Genomic DNA, 19,579 nt, shown 5'->3' with positions numbered 1-19,579 from the left:
GATGCCAGACCTCGAGCCTTGGCAAGAGCACGTTAAAACTCCTTACCTGCACAAGATTGAGGCAGTTAGAGTTTTGTCCCTGGTTTGTGGGGTTATGTTTGCCTTATCGGAAAGTATGTTTCTGTGGTTTAAAACAATTCCGGTAGCACCAAGAGTATCCAGTGAAGAGTGTGTCTGCCTCCCACCCCAAGCCAGGACTGCTAGCTTCTTGAGTGTCCTGCCCCCCAGTTTCTGTGCGCATATGCATGTACCTGTGTATTTGTGTGTGTTGGGGGGGGGGTGGAATCCTTTTCAGAGCACCCACAAATACTGGCATCCCCTCCCTAGTGCCCTGCACCTCACTTTCTTCATTAGAGATGCCCACTCCTCTGTAACTTTGAATTCAGGCTGATGGTATTCTTTGCAACAGCTGCCTGGGTGCCATTGTGTGACCTTGTCAGCATCTCTCCAACCAGGACCTGTAGGTCAACACCCTGGATGTTTCCAGGCCTTGCTCTTCGAAATAATGTTGTCATGAATGGCAACATTAACGTTCCTTATGTACTTGTCTTTTAATGTTATTGTATATATGTCTCTGTGTACACATACATGTGTTGGAACTCCTTCACGTTTAATGACTCTTAGCACCATGTCAGTAGATGACCCATGAGTAGATAGAGCTTGTATTCAGGGGGGTCTTACTTGGCTTAGACTCCTGTTTTGGAGGAGATCAAGTAATAGCAAGAGGAGTGGGCTTTAAAAGGTAATCCTTACATCTTGCTGTCCTGCCTCCACCTGCCACCACTGGGGATACAGAACTGGGCCAGGATTGCGCATTTGACCTTTGCTTTCATGACCCAGCTCTCTGCCAGCTTTTCTGGTCCTCTGAACCTCATTTTATAGCTACCCTCAGAACACGGGTCCGTTTTCCTGGTTTTCTTCTCCCGCTGTTGGTTTCCTTCTTGTCAGTTTGTGTGTCTTGCTTTACATTCTGGATGTAGAATCTTCCCCTCAGCAGAATAAGAGTCTACCCAGGGATCATTCCAAGGAAAACTGGCCCTTCCACTCTCCTCCCGTAGCGCAGCCAAGTCCAAACCGATCATCGCGGAGCCCGAAGTCCACGGTGGGCAGCCACTGGATGGGGTGACCGGCTTCCTGGTGCTGATGTCCGAGGGGCTCTACAAGGCCCTGGAAGCAGCCCATGGGCCTGGGCAGGCCAACCAGGTGAGCTGGCCCTGGGCAGAGCAGGTGGCTGCAAAGCAGAGCTGGCCAGCCTGCGGGCGATGCCCTTGGGAACTCGTCCTCCTGCTCAGGGATCTGGAGCTCAGACCCTCAAGTGCTGGCTTCAGAGCTGGGGAGGAAAAAGCCCAGAGCTCTCAAGACAGTCATCCTCTCAAACAGCCTCACGCCCCCGGTTCTGGGCTTGAAGTAGCAGCCTGGAGCAAGGCCTGAAGGGAAAAGGGAGGGTAAGGTGGAAGCGAATTTCCATGGACTCAGTGTTGCTCTGGGGACTTCCAGAGAAGGGGCCTGGGCCAAGGAGGAGAGCCCAGAAAGGCTGAGTGCAGGCAAGGAGTCCTGCGAGCAGCATCAGAGTCCCGGCTCCACCACTTCCTGGCCAGGGGCCCTCGCCTGCACTTCCCCTTTGAGAGCTGCGGAGAGCTTACAGTTCTCATCTCTGAGATGGGGCTACCTTTGTGGGATTGTGGTGAGGGTTGCATGTGATAAACAGAAGTCTTCAGCCATCTCTGAGCATACACATTAGAGAGTGGGCACTAAAGCGTGACCTGGAGGCTCTCACGGAAGTTTGGGGGGAAGCTGTCTTTACCTGACCTTGAATTGATGGGTCAGTAGGTTGTTCAGTTCTTCTTGTGTGTAACTCTTGTATGAAGATAGCTTTTTCTACTTTGTCCTTTTTTTAAGTTTCTCATTTTTTTTTTTTTTGTACTTTAGATGAAGGTTTACAGAACAAATTAGTTTCTCATCAGACAGTACATACATTATTCTATGACATTGGTTAACAACACTACAACATGTCAACACTCTCCCTTCTCTACCCTGGGTTCCCTATTACTAGCTTTCCTGTCCCCTCCTGCCTTCCAGTCTCTGCCCCAGGGCTGGTGCGCCCCTTTAGTCTTGTTTTGTTGCATGGGCCTGTCCAATCTTTGGCTGAAGGGTGAACCTCAGGAGTGACCTCATTACTGAGCTGAAAGGGTGTCAGGGGCCACACTCTCAGGGTTTCCCCAATCTCTGTCAGGTCAGCAAGTCTGGTCTCTCTTTTTGAGTCAGAATTTTGTTCTCCATTTTTCTCCAGCTCTGTCCGGGACCCTCTATTGTGATCCCTGTCTGAGCAGTCGGTGGGAGCCGGGCACCATCTCGTTTTACTGGATTCAGTGCTGTGGAAGCCTGATAGATGTGGTCCATTAGTCCTTTGGACTGATCCTTTCCTTGTACCTTTAGTTTTCTTCATTCTTCCTTGCTCCCGGAGGGGTGAGACCAGTGGAGTATCCTAGATGGCCGTTCCTAGGCTTTTAAGACCCCAGACGCTACTCACCAAAGTAGGATGTAGAACATATCCATTGTAAACTGTGTTATGCCAGTTGAGCTAGATATTCGCCAAGATCATGGTCTCCACATCCCTCAGCCCAGCAATTCGGTCTCTCAGGGAGCTTGGATGTGCCTATGGGGCTACCATGAACTTGCCTTGTACAGGTTGTGCTGGCTTCCCCAGTATTGTGTACTGTCTTACCCTTCACCAAAGTTTCACCTTATATATTGTCTACTAAGTGTTTTTCCATCCCCACCCCTCCCTTCCAACTTTGTTCTTTTTAATGAAAAATTATGATGAAAACGCCTTGTATGCCTAACTATCGTGTGATACCTGTGTTGAGAGTTTTCTACCTATTTTACCATTCCTTCCAGTAGCCTTGTAACAGGGGTGGGTGGGGATTCTCTTCTGCTCAGAGTTCAGGCCTTTGCCTGAGGTGACATCACTGGCTAGTGATAGAGCTGACCTGCGCTCCCCAGGACCAGGGCCCAGGTTGTCGTGCTGCCTGCCCCGCCCTCCTACCCTGAGAGACTGTTGTCAGCCGGCGTGTGGGGAGGACTTTGTGTTTGTGCTCTTGATCTTTTTGACAATGTGATCTTAATGGGGGGATGGGAGCCTTCATGGTAGAATTATCCAGTGGCTTTTACTAAGTTCTACAATATACTGGACAGGAGACTTCTCTGAGGGCAGGAATCTGTCTTCATTCATTCTTGTTACCCCCAGCTCCTGACAGAATGCCTGGCACACATAACCTACCATAAGTTTGCTCCAGGAAAGAAAGCTTGCTTACAATGATAATTTATACTGGGCTTTTTAGTCTGCAGAGTGCTTTCCCGTCCATTATGTTATTTAATCCTCTTACTAACTCCGTGAGGTGGGTATGACCCCTATCACAGAGATGAGGAAGCGAACAATCAGAGCGATCACTAGGTCACACAGCTTTTCTAATGAGAAAGTTCCAGGGTAATCCTATCCTGAATGCCTTAAAAAGCTCAGATTGCAGGCTTGGCTGGCAGGGCCTTCCTTCACCTGCTTGGCCTGTGACTCCTAAGCATCCTATTTAGGGCTCTGGAACTGCAGCCTGCAATCCTGTGGCCACCCGTGACCCTCACCAGCTTTCCCGCTCCCACAGGAGATTGCAGCGATGATTGACACTGAGTTTGCCAAGCAGACCTCCCTGGACGCCGTGGCCCAGGCCGTGGTGGACCGCGTGAGGCGCATCCACAGCGACACCTTTGCCAGTGGCGGGGAGCGTGCCAAGTTCTGCCCACGGCACGAGGACATGACCCTGCTGGTGAGGAACTTTGGCTACCCACTGGGCGAAATGAGCCAGTCCACACCGACCCCATCCCCAGGTACGCGTGCTGGGACAGGCAGCCACTGAGAGCTCCCCTGGGGCTGGAGACCTGTGCTGAGCAGCTGAGGCCGGGGGCCTCGCAGCCTGGGGCAGAGGCGGGGCTGGGAGGCTTGGATCAGTGGTTTCGATACATTCTTCGACTTTAAGCCCCTCTGAGTTGTGTGTTGCCTGTAAAATCAGGGTACAGCCTGCCCTGGCACCTCCCACAGACCTGAGTGCACGAGAAAGCCCTTTGAGAGCCACAGGGCCTCATGGTGGGGGCTGGATTCCCCTGGCCCAGTGCCTTCTGCGTGCCTGGTCCTTATCAGCAATCCTAAAGACAGCTGGCTCCCCCATTTTACAGAAGAGGAAGCAGGGGCTCAAGAAGGCGGGAACCTAGATGAGGTTACGCATCTGGACAGGTGGTCAGGCCCCACGCCTGGGTGGGCTGTATCCCTAGACCACGGTGGGGGCAGGGGTGAGAGGTTTCTTTTTTTTTTTTGATTTTGATTGTGCTTTAAGTGAAAGTTTACAAATCAAGTCAGCCTCTCAGACAAAAATTTACGTACACCTTGCTATATACTCCTAATTGCTCTCCATCTTATGAGATAGCACACTCCTTCCCTCCACTCTCTTTTCGTGTCCATTCCGCCAGCTTCTGACCCCTTTGCCCTCATATCCCCCCTCTAGACAGAAGATGCGAATATAATCCCCTGTGCCTACTTGATCCAAGAAGCTCATTCTTCACCAGCATCATTTTCTATCCCATTGTCCAGTCCAATCCCTGTCCGAAGAGTTGGCTTTGGGAATGGTTCCTGTCTTGGGCTAACAGAAAGTCTGGGGACCATGACCTCTGGGGTCCTTCTAGTCTCAGTCAGACCATGAAGTCCGGTCTTTTATGAGAATTCGGGGTCTGCATCCCACTGCTCTCCTGCTCTCTCAGGGGTTCTCTGTTGTGTTCCCTGTCAGGGCAGTCATCGGTTGTGGCCGGGCACCATCTAGTTCTTCTGGTCTCAGGCTGATGTAGTCTCTGGTTTATGTGGCCCTTTCTGTCTCTTGGGCTCGTAATTACCTTTGCTCCAGGTGGGTTGAGGTCAGTTGATGGATCTTAGATGGCCACTTGCTGGTGTTTAAGACCCCAGATGCCACTCACCAAAGTGGGATGCAGCATGTGTTCTTAATAGATTTTGTTATGCCAGTTGACTTAAATGACCTCTGAGACCATGGTCCCCAAACCCCTGCCCCTACTACGCTGGCCTTCGAAGTATTCAGTTTATTCAGGAAACTTCTTTGCTTTTAGTTTAGTCCAGTTGCGCTGACCTCCCCTGTATTGTGTCTTGTCTTTCCTATCACCTAAAGTAGTTCTTATTTACTATTTAAGTAGTGAATACCCCTCTCCCTCCCTCCCTCCCTTCCTCTTCTCGTAACCGTCAAAGAATATATTCTTCTCTGTTTAAACTATTTCTCAAGTGGGGTGAGAGGTTTTAATTTCTACCTTTTTTCTTCTGAAATCAAACTGCTCAGGAAGAGGAGTGATTGTTCTCCCTCCCAGGGCTGCCTCAGCCCAGAACTTCAGGTCCCGAGGGCTACATTTTTTTTCCTCTTTTTTAAATAAGCAGACCTTAGGGCTCAAGCGTCCCCAGATGGCGTTTATTCTTCCTCAGACACCAGGGTCACTGGAGTTTCTCTGGCTTGTTATTGTAACCATATTTTTATTGGGCCAACCTCAGCTAGGAGCAAACGTGGTCCCTGCATTAAAGCCTGCGAGGGAGGCTGGGCAGTGACCTTTCCTTGAGGCCACTCAAGCCCTCGAGTCTGTCGCTGCTCTGAGCACTAGGGAAAGGAGGCCCCTACCTGGCCTAGCAGTTTCCACCAAGGATCCTCCTGAACAGTCCAAGGCGCAGAGGGCAAGCTGGGGCTGGGGAGCGAGGTAGGGCTGACCCCTGCCCTCTCAGCCCCTCAGCCCTGCCGCATCAGGTTCTGGGGCAGCCCTGTTCCCCACTGTGCCCGTGCCTACCTCGCCCTTTCTCCCGAAGCTGCAGGAGGCCGCGTGTACCCCGTGTCTGTACCCTACTCGAGCGCTCAGAGCACCAGCAAGACCAGCGTGACCCTCTCCCTCGTCATGCCCTCCCAGGGCCAGATGGTCAACGGGGCCCACAGCTCATCCACCCTGGATGAAGCCACACCCACCCTCACCAAGTAAGCCCCACCCACCCCAGCTACACTGGCCTAGGGACAGCTCTTGGTGTCTGGGCAGAAATGGCCATGTGGCCGAGTCCTGTGGCTGAGAAACCTCGAGGAGCTGCCCTGGGTCTTGTCCCCCTCAAGTTCCCTGCCCCATTCCTGGCGAGAGAGGTCTCCAGGGAGACGAGGCAGGCAGCTTGTGGAAGCTGGGCCGGGGCCTGGGGTGCAGGCTGGGGGACGGAGTGGGCAAGGCGGGTGGGGAGGGGACAGGGCAAGGTTTCCATTCAGGTAGCTGAGGTTGACAGGGCCTGTTGTTGTTAGGTGCCATCAAGACGATTTTGACTCACAGCAACCCCGTGCAGCAGAACAGAACTGCCTCATGGGGCTTTCTAGGCGGTGATCCTTGTGGGAGCAGTTAGCCAGGTCTTTTCTCCCGTGGCACCACTGAGTGGGCTTGAACCACCCACCGTTTTGTTAGCAGCCGAGTGCTTAACGGTTGCACCCCCAGGGCTCCTTGATCAGGCCTGTCGTGTGCTTGGAGTTGTTTCCAACTCACAGCAACTGTCTGTGACAGAGTAGAACTGCCCCTGGCCACGATTCTCATGGGTCCTGCATAGTAATTTTCATTTAATGGGAAGGTTCTCTTACTGTTTTTTGTCTAGCCGCATTTTGGGTGTGTGATATGCGGGCCTCCCCGGATGTCGGATGTCGACCTGCTTAGGGGAGATTTGGCCTGTACCTGGGGGAGATTTGGCCTGTACTGGCTTGTATGAGTCGGGACTTTCTGAATAAAACATCCTGTTTAGCTCTGAAGGTTTCCAGTTAGGCTAGAGTTCTCTAGCTTAAGGCGTGGACGTGGGGACACGGGGGGGACACAGGGGAGGCAGCAGGGGGCCTGGAGCCCGGGGCCGGGCAGGCAGGCCCCCTCCAGTGGCAGACCTGTCTGGCAGCTCTGGGGTCCACCCCACCCCTCCCCTCTGTGGAATGTGTGCCCCCCCCCACTGCAGCCAGCCCGGGGCTGGGATCTGGTTTCAGCATCCCAGGCCTGCAGGGAATAACAGAGATGCCACACCCGGCCGCTCCTAGGACGGGAGGCCGGCAGCCCGTCGGGGGGAGCGGCCCTGTCTCCCCCTGCGTCGCCAGGGGGCCTTCCTGTCTCCCGGCCCACGTGGTTGTGCTGGCTGCTGCAGTGGCTGCCTTGGGTTGAAGGGCCTGCTGGGCAGCTGTGGGCAGTGGGCCCCTCCATCGTGACAAGGTGGCCTCTCAACCCTGCAGGACTGCCCAGAGGAAGCCACCAGCTGTGTCTACAAAGGCAGAGGCCAGTAGCTTTGGTCCCTGATGAGGCAGGAAGTCCAGCCAGCCAGCTCTGCCTCAGATGCCCTGGGTCCTCAGCAGCCTCCTCCCTCCATCTAGCAGTAGTGTTCGCCCCACCGGGGGCTGGGCCCTGTGCTAGGCGCTAGGCTACAGAGGGAGCCCTGGCCATCTGCTCTATGCCAGCGGGGGATACCAGGGAGAGGGGAAAAGGCAGGGGACATAGGGGTGTGGACACCAGGGAGAGGGGAGAGGCCAGGGAGCACAGGGGTGTGGACACCAGGGAGAGGGGAGAGGCCAGGGAGCACAGGGGTGTGGACACCAGGGAGAGGGGAGAGGCCAGGGGGCACAGGGATCTGGACACCAGGGAGAGAGGGCAGGGGGCACAGGGGTGTGGACACCAGGGAGAGAGAGCAGGGGGCACAGGGGTGTGGACAGCAGGGAGAGGGAGGGGGCAGGGAAGCAAGGAGGTCTCTGGGAGAGGTGACAAGAGGGGTTTGGGTTGGAATGAATTGGAATGGATGGCCTGTAGCTCAGCGCTGTCCAGTAGAACCTTCTGTGGTGATGAAATGTTACTAGGTTTGCTTTGTCCCGTGAGGTAGCCACTAGCCACAGGTAAACTTGAACTGAGTTTTTCCATTCTGGTTCATTTCAATAGCTACATGTGGTTAGATCTTAAATGATACATTTGACTTTTTTTCTGCCCTTGAGAACATCTGGCTAGGCCAGCCTTGTAGTCACCTTTGCCCAGGGGGCTGGGTCAAAGAGGGGCTTGTGGAAAGGGGGGACGCTTTGTCTCTAGGCTGGAAGCCTTGACCCAGCTGACTCCTTCGCTCCTCCCCGCAGCCAGAGCCCGACCCTGACCCTACAGTCCACCAACACGCACACCCAGAGCAGCAGCTCCAGCTCGGACGGGGGCCTCTTCCGCTCCCGGCCCGCCCACTCGCTCCCACCAGGTGAGGATGGCCGCGTCGAGCCCTACGTGGATTTTGCTGAGTTTTACCGCCTCTGGAGTGTGGACCACGGCGAGCAGAGCGTGATGACGGGACCGTAGGTCTGGCCAGAGGGTGCAGCCTTCCCCGGGCCTTGCAGGGGGACGAGAGGGCCCGGTTCTGGGGCAGGATGGGCTTTTAGCCCTTTCCTGACACTTACCTCTGCCACTGGGGCCACCGTCCTCGGCCCGCGCTGGACTGTGACCCCATGGCTCTCAGTGCAGAAGAGACTCTGCTGAGGGCTGAGTGTAGACAGCTGCCGCGGGTACCTCCTCAGTGCACAGGAGGCAAAGGCTGGCCTCTCCCTGCCGGCAGCCTCAGCCAGGACCGTCGCCATTTCTCAAAGGAGGGGCCTGAGGTCGGCACTGCACCGGCCTACGAGCCCCACCAAGGGTTGCTTCCACCCCTGGGGCCAACCCAGAGCCCCTGGACTGCACAGGGGTTCTCCTGTGACCCCACCTGCAACAGGCTCAGCAGGCGCTGCTTTCTCAAACCCCACTTCTTGGACTAGCCCGTGGCTGCTGCTGGTGGCCCTCACCCACCTTGGACTGGCTGCCCCCTTCTCCAGCCTTAGTTAGCCCTGTGCTCTCCAGTCCAGGGTGGAGCCTGGGCTGGCACCTGCTGGCCCTTTCAAAGCCTACCCCCATCCCTGGGCCTCACCCCCAGGCCTGTCGATAAACCTTCAGGAGGACCAGGGAAGCATCAGCAGAGGGGACAGGTCAGATGGAAAGGCACAGATGGGGACTAGTCCGAGGACAGCACTAATGAGCTCCTGGGGCCTGCAGACGGAGAGTGGAAGGGTGGGCAGACGGGGTTGAGCTTCCTCAGAGGTGGGGCCACAGGAGGGGTATAGGAGAGGTGGGGGTTTGCCCACATGGAGCTGGGTAGGGCCCTCTCAGGGACTTCCAGGAGGTGGGGGGGCCCTGAATCAGGGCGCCGGTGCTGCTTTGCTTTCTCCTCACTGAGCTGGGAGGACCACAGGCTGGGGAGCACCTGAGAGACCATCTTGACCAGTGCTGATGAGCCTGCTGGCCAAGGTCACAAGGAGAAGGTTGTGAGCCAGGTGGGGGGGGGGGCACAGGGGGCAGTTGACAGGAAAAGGTTCCTTGGGGCTGGGCTCCACAGGAGGTCCAGGGCTCTAGGACAGGGCGCTGTTTTCTAACCACTTAGGGAGCATCCATTCGGCCCTGAGGGAGGCCATTTCACTGTGTTCTCTGCCTGAGGGGCCCAGGGCTGTGGCTGGGATCCCCCTTTCAGAGGAGGAGGCCAGCCCAGAGAGACAGGGAACGGCCAGGCCTCTGGTGGAGCCTCTGGCCCACGACGCCCAGACACAGCCCCAGGCCTTGCTGGCTGCTGGGCGGCCTCCAGCCGGCTGGGTCTCAAGTGAAAGGCAGCTGCAGCCCCTGCCCACCTGGGTTCCAGGAGTACGCATCCCTGCAGCAGAGCAGGGCCCTGTGCCGTGCTGTGCAGCAGTGCTGGGGGGAGGCCACAGCATAGGCAGAGGGCCCAGACTCCCCTCCCCGGGAAGCCATCTCTCTTCTGTGATGGACAGTCACCGCCACGGAGGCTTGAGAGCGAAGGGAATTCCCTTCCAAAAACGACTTGGTGATGCTATTTGGTCTCTAGGAATAGAATCACTTTTTTAATGCAGTAAAGAAATAATAAATGTTGGTATTATACCTTGTTTAAAGGTGCTTTTACTCATGGCTCCTGTACTCGGGAAGCAGCCTTGGGGGGTGGGTGCCACCTGTCCTCCAGGTGAGGGAAGGGTGGCCTGGAGAGGTTAAATTACCAGGTCACCCAGCTTGGAAGGGGCAGAGCTGGAGTTTGAACCAAGGCCCTGACTGAATTCTGAGCTGCGCCCTCACAGCCCCTGAGGCGAAAACGCTGGGTGGTTTGGCGTCCCTTCAGGTCCCAGCTGACCGGGCCCCTGCGTGTCTGGAGAGGAGAGGGCTGTTTCTCTCCCTGCCCCCCATGGACAGGGCAGGGCAGAGCTTTGTGCTCCCACTTCCTGTCTGTCAGCCCCGTGGCACTGGGTCACCAGAGCAGTCCTCACCCTCCCACTGATTAGCAGACCTTTGTTTAGTGTTCCTTTGCTTTATTTTAGTTTTTTGGTAAAGAATACTGGTCCACAAAGTGCCTCTTCCTGCTTTCTGAGACACAAGAATGCATCCCTCTAATGAGAGCGTCTGCTGCTAAAACGGAAACACTGTCTGCTTAGGACAAAAGCCAAGCTCCTGCCAGGTGGTGTGGTCACCAGCTCCCAGGCGCTTCCCTCCTCCAGGTAGAGGGACCCCGTCCATGGTACTTTCAGGATCTGTCTGGACTATGAGCGTGTCCCCTCTGGAGGTCCTGACATTGGACTGCTGGCCCTGAACACGTCTGGAGTCATTGCGTCAGCCCAGCCACCCTGAGTAACTGAGCCACCTGGGACTGATTGCAGGCATAGTCCTGGTCACAAGTGGGCACCTGCTTTGTCCCAGATGTGTGGGGGAGGGGCACTTCCCTGTTTGCCTTGTGCCTCCTGTCCCCTAGCCTTGGTGACATTTGGCTCCAGTTGAACCTGTCTTCTGTGGGCATATGGAGGGAAGAAGAATACCATTTCAGCCCCCAGGTCCCCTTTAATGAAGCAGAAAGAGCGGGAGACCTCAGAGTATGTATTAGGACACAAGAATGGGCCAAGGGTCAGGGCAACAGGAAATGAACCTACACAGCCAGACAAAGCTGTTGGCCACAGGCGAGTCCCAGCCCTTCCAGAGCCCATTACCCAGAGGCCTCTGACACAGGGGCAGCCTTTTCTGACAGTCCAGCGGTGGCCCCTCTTCCAACTTTAACCATTCCCCACAGCCTCCGTGGAAGGCACTCAGTTTCCCTCTCAGGTGGAGGCAGGCAGAACCAGGAAACACCCCTGCCTGCTGCCTGCTTGCCCCAAAGACGCCCAGCCCGCCCAGAACTGGACTCAGTCACAGGTTTGATTGGGGCCCTGGCCTGGGTCAGACCAGGTGGGGCTGGGCCCTCAGGAGCTGGGTAGGCAGGGAGGCCATCGAGCCAGTTCGCAGTGCTCCATCTGGTCCTTCAGTTCTCTGTGGCCAGCTCCAGGGCCAAGCTGCCGAGCAGCCTACCCGGTGCCCTAATCGGTGGGACAGTCCCTGGGGTGGTGGCAGCAAGCTCTCTCTGGCGCAGCTTCGCGGCCGCTCTGCACCTGCGTCTGCCTTTTGCGCAGCTGGTTTCCCCTTGTTCAGAGCAAATGTTTCCTCTTGACACCCCCACCACGCCTACCCGACCCCCATTTTGTTTCCTTTATGGAAACTCACTGCCTGGCATTTCCCGCACACTCACCTGTGTTCTTGTCTGTCTCTCTCGTTCACTCACACGTCCGCCCCTTTTTCTGCAGCACCCAGATCAGTCCCTCAAATACGTGTCGAATGAATGAATGAATGTGTGACCTTGGGCAGGTTACTTGACCTTGCTGAGCCTGTTTCTTCATCTCTAAAATGAGAATATGACCCACCTCTTAACAATAAGGTTGCCTGCCATGTCTGTTAAAAAGCAAGGGGGCTGCAAGAGACAGAAAGGGCCACATGAACTAGCAACTACATCATCCTGAGACCAGAAGAACTAGATGGTGCCCGGCTACAACCGATGACTGCCCTGACAGGGAACACAACAGAGAACCCCTGAGGGAACAGGAGAGCAGTGGGATGCAGACCCCGAATTCTTATAAGACCAGACTTCATGGTCTGACTGAGACTAGAAGGACCCCGGGGGTCATGGCCCCCAGACCTTCTGTTGGCCCAGGACAGGAACCCTTCCCGAAGCCAACTCTTCAGACATGGATTGGACTGGCCAATGGGTTGGAGATGGATGTTGGTGAGGAGTGAGCTTCTTGGATCAGGTGGACACTTGAGACTGTGTTGGCATTTCCTGCCTGGAGGGGAGATGAGAGGGTGGAGGGGGTTAGAAGCTGGCGAAATGGACACGAAAAGAGAGAGTGGAGGGAAGGAGTGTGCTATCTCATAAGATGGAGAGCAATTAGGAGTATATAGCAAGGTGTACATAAATTTTTGTATGAGAGACTGACTTAATTTGTAAACTTTCACCTAAAGCACAATAAAAATTATTTTAAAAAAAAAACCAAGGAGGCTCCGCACCAGGGATGGCGGTTAAACAATCCTTCCCAGGCACCACGTTCTCACCTGGCTTCACCACGTGGTCCCTGTTCCCCTCCCACCAGTCCTTCTCAAGGAGGCCATTGTTGGGGCTGCCTCCTCCTACTCAGCTCCTCCTTCTCTTCAGCTACACACACCCCTGGGTGTCCTGACATGCTTAGGGCCCCCAAATTGCTGAGATCACGTCGGAGCCCCAACGACCTCCTAGGCATCTTCACATCCATATCCCACAGGTACCTAAAACCCACCTGGTTCCAGTTGGATCTCGCCATCCACCTGCCCCAGGTCTGGGCCTGTGCCAGCCTTCCTGGCCCCCCAGCATGAGGACATCACATCTGCCCAGTAACCTCCCCCCCAAGACCTGTGTCTCCCTCCTCCTTCTGTGACCCCCAACCCACACATAGCCAGTGCTCCGTGGGTTTTGTCACTTCCTGCACATCAGCCTGGGGTCTAACCTCCCTCCTCTCCCAGTTCCCCCATAGCCTCTCACTGCACCACGTGCCTCTACTCCCTGCTAAAGCACTCTGTGGACCCCAAGACCATAGATGCAGCCCAACCACCCCTCCAGCTGCTGTTCCTCCCCTCCAGCTCCTCCTTTCCCACACCCCACGTCTCCCACGTGCCCAACTCCAAGAGCTGCCTGGTTTCTCAACAGCCCACCTTTGCTCCGCTGGTCCCTCACCCCCTCATCCGGCTGATGCCACTGTATCACTGCAGTCTTGGCCCTGGGTGTCACCTCCTCTTTCACCTCCTTTTTGGAACCTTTCTGACCACTTCCTCTCCTTGCCTCCAGCACCCTAGGCAGGTTCCCTCAGAGCTCTTAGAACATGTTCGAGAAAACATTGGGTTCGTTTCTCCCCCATCAGACAGGGGGACCCTTTGGGCGACAGCTTGTTTCTGCCCAGCTGTGTGCCCAGCACATAGGACAAGGCACAGGGCCAGGCGTGCAACAGGTGTCCGGTGAATGAAATCCCTCCCGCATACTCCCCCTCCCCTTCCCACCCTCAACCCCACCGCCCTAATTCAAGTCTGGTCACTGAGCCTTTCTGGGCACTCAGAGAAGGAAGAGGAGTTGGCCATGGTCATGCCCTGGAGGAGCTCAGCCTGGGGGCTGCCCTGACCGAGACTTGGGGGACTCCTGGAAGGCTGCCTGGAGAAGGTGAAGCTGGAGTTGCATCTTGAAGGACAAGTAGGAGTCAACTGGTGAGGGAGGAAGGCCAGGGAGCTCTGGGCTGCAGGAAGCGCACTGGCCTGGGTGTGGAAGACAGTGGGCTGGGGCGGCATGGGGGTCAGGCCAACCCGGGGCAGCGCAGACAGTGAAAGCTTTTAGCAGGGAATGTGGGGCTGGGCTGATGGGTCGGATAGGAAGGGCTGGGAGGGGAGTCTGGAGCTGGTGGGGGGTTGTTGGCGCCAGTCCTTTCCAGAGGTCCTGACCCTCAGGCTGAGCCTCAGGAAGGCGGGCCTCGGAGAAGGGCCTGGGAAATGATGCCCAAACCAGAAGCTTCCAGGACTTGGGCCACAGCTGGGGATGGGGTTTGAAGTTGGCAGGCATTTTAGGTGCTGGAAAGAAGCACTTTCTGACCTCACAATGGGCACGCCATCAGGCCCCTCACCTTTGCCCTCCCAGGCAGACCCTTCTAGAGCCAGACCAGACCCCTACCCTCATGGGACTAGGCCAGACCCCTTCCTAAGTCTGTCTCTGCAGAACTCTCCCAGCTGTCTGGGGACAGGGAGAGAACTACTCATCCCTCAAAACCCAGCTCAGCAGCACCTCCCTCTCCGGGGAAGCCGTCTCCTTCCCCTCGCTCAGGAGCTCCTTGGCTCCAGTGAGGACAGGCCATTCCTCCACCCCAGGGTAAGAAAGTGGGTGGCCCTGGGCATGGGGCAAGGACACATCGTGAATTTCATGGCTGCTTTCCATAAAAAAATATTTAAAATTCTATTTTACAACTACATTGGTATAAAAATTAATGTTAATACAGTGAGACCTGTGAGAACTGGAATTCGAAGCGACTGCCTTGTTTTTCCGGGTCTCAAAAAAAAGCTTTCCACCTGTAACAGGGTGCGGTCTTACCACTTGTCTAATGCTCTCTACTTAGTTGAAAATATTTGCGTTTTTCCTTCTCTGACAGCTTTCCACCTTAAACAGGTTCTGGCTTTTGCAGGTTTTACTGTATTACATATTAACACATTTTCTTCAAGCTAAAAGTGTATTTTTTCTTCTGATTTTAAAAGAAAGTAAAATAACTTTAGGGGTCTGTAAAAGTCAGGTGGGCCTGGCTGTGGCTAGTGCAAAAGTCCCTCTCATGTGGGGATGAAGGAGCCCTGGTGGTGCAATGGTTAAGCACTCAAGGCTAACCTAAAGGTTGGCAGCTCAAACCCAGCCAGCAGCACTGCAGGAGAAAGACCTGATGACCTGCTCCCGTAAAGATTACAGCCCAGAACAGAATTTCAAATTCTCACGGACTCTAGACTTCCTGGAGCCGTGGTGGGTGGCCGAGCCTCTGAAACTATTGCCCTGAGAGAATTTTTAAACCTTAAACCCAAAATATCCCTGAAGTCATCTTAAACCAAACAATAGTTTAGCTTAACTAGTCAAAAATTTCTGCCTTGAGCAGTATGCTCTTCTAAGAACTGTATGGGATCAAAGTAATGACGGCAATGCTAAAGATTAGCTAGGAACCTTGGGGGACTGGGAGTTTGTGTTCATGGGGGAGGAGCAGCTCGGAAAAGGAGGGTGAGAATGTTGTACAACTCAAAGAATCTAATCAACACCACTGAATTGTACATGTAGAAACTGTTGAATTGGTATATGTTTTGCTGTGTATATTCTCAACGACAAAATAAAAAAACATATAGAAAAAAAGTAAACTGAGAAAAAAAAAGATTACAGCCAAGGAAACCCTATGGGGCAGTTCTACTTTGTCACACGGGGTCACTATGAGTAGAAATTGGCTCGGCAGCACCTAACGGCAAAACATGGCGACAAGCAGGGCCTCGGCCAATTCCCCTTAGTGGAAGGGGTGGCCTGCAATTGAGGTCCCTGAAACCCCAAGTACCCTGTCGTCACAGACCCGGGAGTAAGACCAGAGATAGACACAAGAACAGGGAGAAGCTGAGAGCAGAGGACTGTCCCTGGCACGCTCTGATCCTCCCCCATCGCCAAGCCACTGCCCAGACTGTGTCTCCTTCCCCGCGTGCCTGTCCCTTCCCCCGCCCAATAGCAACAAAGCTAGCTGACCGACCACGTGCCAGCCCCAAGCTGAGCGAGGGCTGAGGTTGGGAGGGAGAAGAGAATGGATCTGTCAGGAATGACTCTGCCTGTGCCTGGCTGCTGGAGCTTGCAGTCTCTGGCGAACATAAAGCAGCACCTGGAGTTCAAACCGGAACAGGCCCTGGGACCTGGACTGAGGAGGAGACTCCTTCAGGCTGCTGGTCTCTGGGGAGCTTCCCAGAGCAGCTAGGGTTAGCACCAGGCTCTGGAAAACGAGGAGGCTATGGGGCTCTTGGGACTGCCCTACGACTTCAGGGTAAAGATGGCAGATTAAAAACATGCACGGAATTTCTCCACCCGCTAAAGCTTCGCTGTCAAGCCGGCCCCTGACTCATGACGACCCCATGCACGATGGGGTGAGACACTGCCTGGTCCTGCACCGTGCCTATGCTCATTTGCCGATCAGACCATTGTGATCCATAGCGTTTTCACTGGCTGATTTTCAGAAGTAAATCACAAAGCCTTTCTGCCTAGTTCTTCTGAGCCTGGAAGCGCCACTGAAACCTGCTCTTGGACAGGTGGTGGCTGTGCACGAGACGCGTTGGCCAGAACTTGAACCTGGGTCTCCTGCATGGAAGGTGAGAATTTCACCACTGAACCACCAATGCCCCTTGTTGTTGTTGTTGTTAGTTGCCATCAAGTCAGTTCCGACTCATAGCGACCCTGTGCACAACAGAACGAAACACGCCCACTTCTGAGCCATCCTCACAATCGTCGTTGTGCTTGAGCTCATTGTTGCAGCCACTGTGTCAATCCACCTCATTGAGGGTCTTCCTCTTTTCCGCTGACCCTATACTCTGCCAAGCATGATGTCCTTCTCCAGGGACTGATCCCTCCTGACAACATGTCCAAAGTATGTAAGACGCAGTCTCGCCATCCTTGCCTCTAAGAAGCATTCTGGCCACTCTTCTTCCAAGACAGATTTGTTCATTCTTTTGGCAGTCCATGGTATATTCAATATTCTTCGCCAACACCACAATTCAAAGGAGTCAACTCTTCTTCGGTCTTCCTTATTCATTGTCCAGCTTTCACACGCATATGAGGTGTGATTGAAAATACCATGGCTTGGGTCAGGCGCACCTTAGTCTTCAGGGTGATCAATGCCCCCTAAAATTCCCTTAATAAGGATTTCAGAAAGGTAAACAAAATGTGGTATGTACACACAATGAAACATATTAAGACATAAAAAAATGAAGTCCTGATGCATGCCAACCTTGAAAACACCATGCTGAGTGAAATAAGTCAGTCGCAAAAGGAGAACTACTGTATGATTTCCCTTATATGAAATAAGCAAACGTATAGAAACTGAAGATGATTAATGGTGGCTGGATGAACACCTGAAACTATAGCTCTGAGATAATCTTTAAAACTTAAATCAGAAATATCACCTGAAGTCTTCATAAAACCAAACAGTAGCTTAGCTTAAGTGGTAAAAAAAGGTCTGCCTTGAGCATCACGCTCTCTTAAGAACTATCCATATGGGATCAAAGTGATAACGGCCACTGGAAAGATTAGACAGGGACCTTAGGGGGAGATGGCATTTGTGTTAATGGGGGAAGAACAAGGCAGAGGTGTCCCTAAGGTATGGCATGTGCCCTGGGTGCCACTTAAAGGGGGGGCAGGTTGGGGGACCTCACTGAGCAGGTTCTGTTAACCCCGTATGGCCCAACGTCCTTCCTCAAGCATGGTAGACACAGAGGCATAGCAAGGGGGGGTAAGTGGCAAAAGGGGCACTTGCCCCCGAGCACAAGTCCAAGGGGGCACCAGACGAGGCATGGAATGACATTCTGAGGCGCCACAAATATAAAAGGTGCCTGACTGATGCGCTGGACATGACGGAGGAAGGAGTTTCTGCTCACACGCCACACGGGTCACCCGCTATCAACATCTATTCACCTTGAAATTATGGAGGGGCACAACTTAGAGACTGACTGCACCTGGACGCTCGCATGTTGTCAGGAGGGACCAATCTCTGGAGAAGGACGTCATACTTGGTAGAGGATCATTGAAAAAGAGGAAGGCCCTCAACCAGATGGATTGACACAGTGGCTGCGGCAATGGACTCAAGCATAACAACAATAGTGAGGGTGGCGCAGGACCAGGCAGTGTTTCGTTCTCTTGTGCATAGGGTCAATAGGATTTGGAACTGACTCAACGGCACTGAACAACAACAACAAGGCCCTACAGGGAAACAATTTCAGTGGTTTCCAGAGGGCTATTTTCTGTAGATAGCTGGCAGCTCACCAAACAACTCAGAAAGGGAGGGTGAGAATGGTTGCACGACCCAAAGAGTGTGATCTATGTCACTGAATCGTACACATAGAAATGGTTGAATTGATGTGTGTTTTGCTGTGTATATTCTCAACAACAACAACAAAAGATTACCAGGGTGGTACAGTCAGAACGCTCCTCTGAAGCAAGAATGGCGAGAACTTTCGTTTCGCATACTTTAGACATGTTGTTGGGAGGGGCCAGTACCGGGAGAAGGACATCATGTCTGGTAAAGTAGAGGGTCAGCAAGAGAGAGGAAGACCCTCAACGAGGTGGACTGACACAGCGGCTGCAACAATGAGCTCAAGCGTGACAACGATTGTGAGGACGGTGCGGGACCAGGCGGTGTTTCGTTCTGTTGTGCATAGCGTTGCTATGAGTCGGAACGGACTCAAGGACACCTAACAACGACAGGGGTGGAGGGAAGGGGAAAGGTACAGTTTTTCTTAGGGGCCATTGAGTTTATGGTAATGGGAGTGGAGTGATTTGGAAAAAGGAGAGCGAAAATGGTCCCACTACAGGAAGAATGTAATCAATACCACTGAATTCTCCACGTAGAAAATGTTGAATTGGCAAATGTTTTGTTGTGTATATTTTCACCACATTAAAAAAAAGAAAAAAAGGCTGCAGAAAGCAATTTCTTTTTTAAGGTATAAACTGACAAGGATGGAGGGACAGGAAACAAACGGCATCTGACCTCACCCCCCCAGACCAGCCACACCCTAAGTGTGCAGCGCGCCGGAGGCTCAGCCTGGAGCCGGTAGCACTGACTGGGGGTAATGGGTAGGGGCCAAATAAAGAACAATCAGAGCCCTAGTACCCCACTCAGGACAGCTAGGTGGTTGCCCTCCCCAACCCTGGCAGAAAACTGGAGTCTTCTTGGTGACAGTAAGCCAGGGGGTCCTGGCTTGGGCAGGGGCTCAGTGCGTGCTGTGGACTTCTGAGTGCTGGGGGCCGCCCGCTCCCCTGCTCTGCTCCTTAACCTCCAGGCAAGACTCTGGAGGACCCTCTCAGGACAATCTGATCCCCAAAAATACTGGCATGGGGGGGTCCCCAACAAGGGAACCCCAGGTCTCCTCTTACTGAAGCTCAGGTGTCTGTCCTAGAAAACCCTGAGGAACAGGTTGGCTCTTTAATAATGTGTATCTAGAACTTTGATACATAAACAAGGCGAATGTTAAAAACAAAACAAAAAGCAGCCCAAGGCTTCCTCCTCTGAGAAGATTTCCAGGTGGCTCCAGGCAGTTCCTCTGGACTCTGGAAGCACCTGGGTTAATCCCCCAAGGCTGATGTAGTTGCCATCCAGCCAATTCCAACTCAAGGCCAACCCGTGTGTGCAGAGTACAACTGCTCCATTGTGTTTTCACAGCTGTGAACTTTCAGGAGCAACTTACCAGGCCTTTCTTCCAAGGCACCTCTGGGTGGGTTTGAACCGCCAACCTTCCAGCACTTAACCATTTGTATCAACCAGGGACTGCCTAGAGCTAACAGTCAAATAGAAAGAGAACGCAAACCTCA

At 53.8% G+C, this 19,579-nt stretch overlaps 1 protein-coding gene across 3 annotated transcripts in view; it reads left to right on the top strand.

Annotated features, from left to right (window-relative positions):
* TAB1 (TGF-beta activated kinase 1 (MAP3K7) binding protein 1) overlaps positions 1-13,453 on the top strand; it is a 41,201-nt gene extending 27,748 nt beyond the window's left edge. For 2 of the 3 annotated variants that reach the window (XM_064283509.1, XM_064283508.1), the window contains exons 8-11: positions 1,059-1,203; positions 3,657-3,879; positions 5,897-6,059; positions 8,202-13,452. In XM_064283509.1, coding sequence (XP_064139579.1) covers positions 1,059-1,203; positions 3,657-3,879; positions 5,897-6,059; positions 8,202-8,409 — 739 coding nt within the window. In that variant the 3' untranslated portion in view covers positions 8,410-13,452. Of the gene's footprint in view, positions 1-1,058; positions 1,204-3,656; positions 3,880-5,896; positions 6,060-8,201 lie in introns of all 3 variants that reach the window. The other variant, XM_064283510.1, reaches the window with a different exon arrangement.
* The last annotated feature ends 6,126 nt before the right edge of the window (positions 13,454-19,579 follow it).

Source organism: Loxodonta africana, chromosome 4 (assembly GCF_030014295.1).
Source record: "Loxodonta africana isolate mLoxAfr1 chromosome 4, mLoxAfr1.hap2, whole genome shotgun sequence".
Classification (NCBI taxonomy): domain Eukaryota; kingdom Metazoa; phylum Chordata; class Mammalia; order Proboscidea; family Elephantidae; genus Loxodonta; species Loxodonta africana.
Note: the sequence above shows the minus strand (reverse complement) of the source record. Positions and strands in the feature narration are given on the sequence as shown.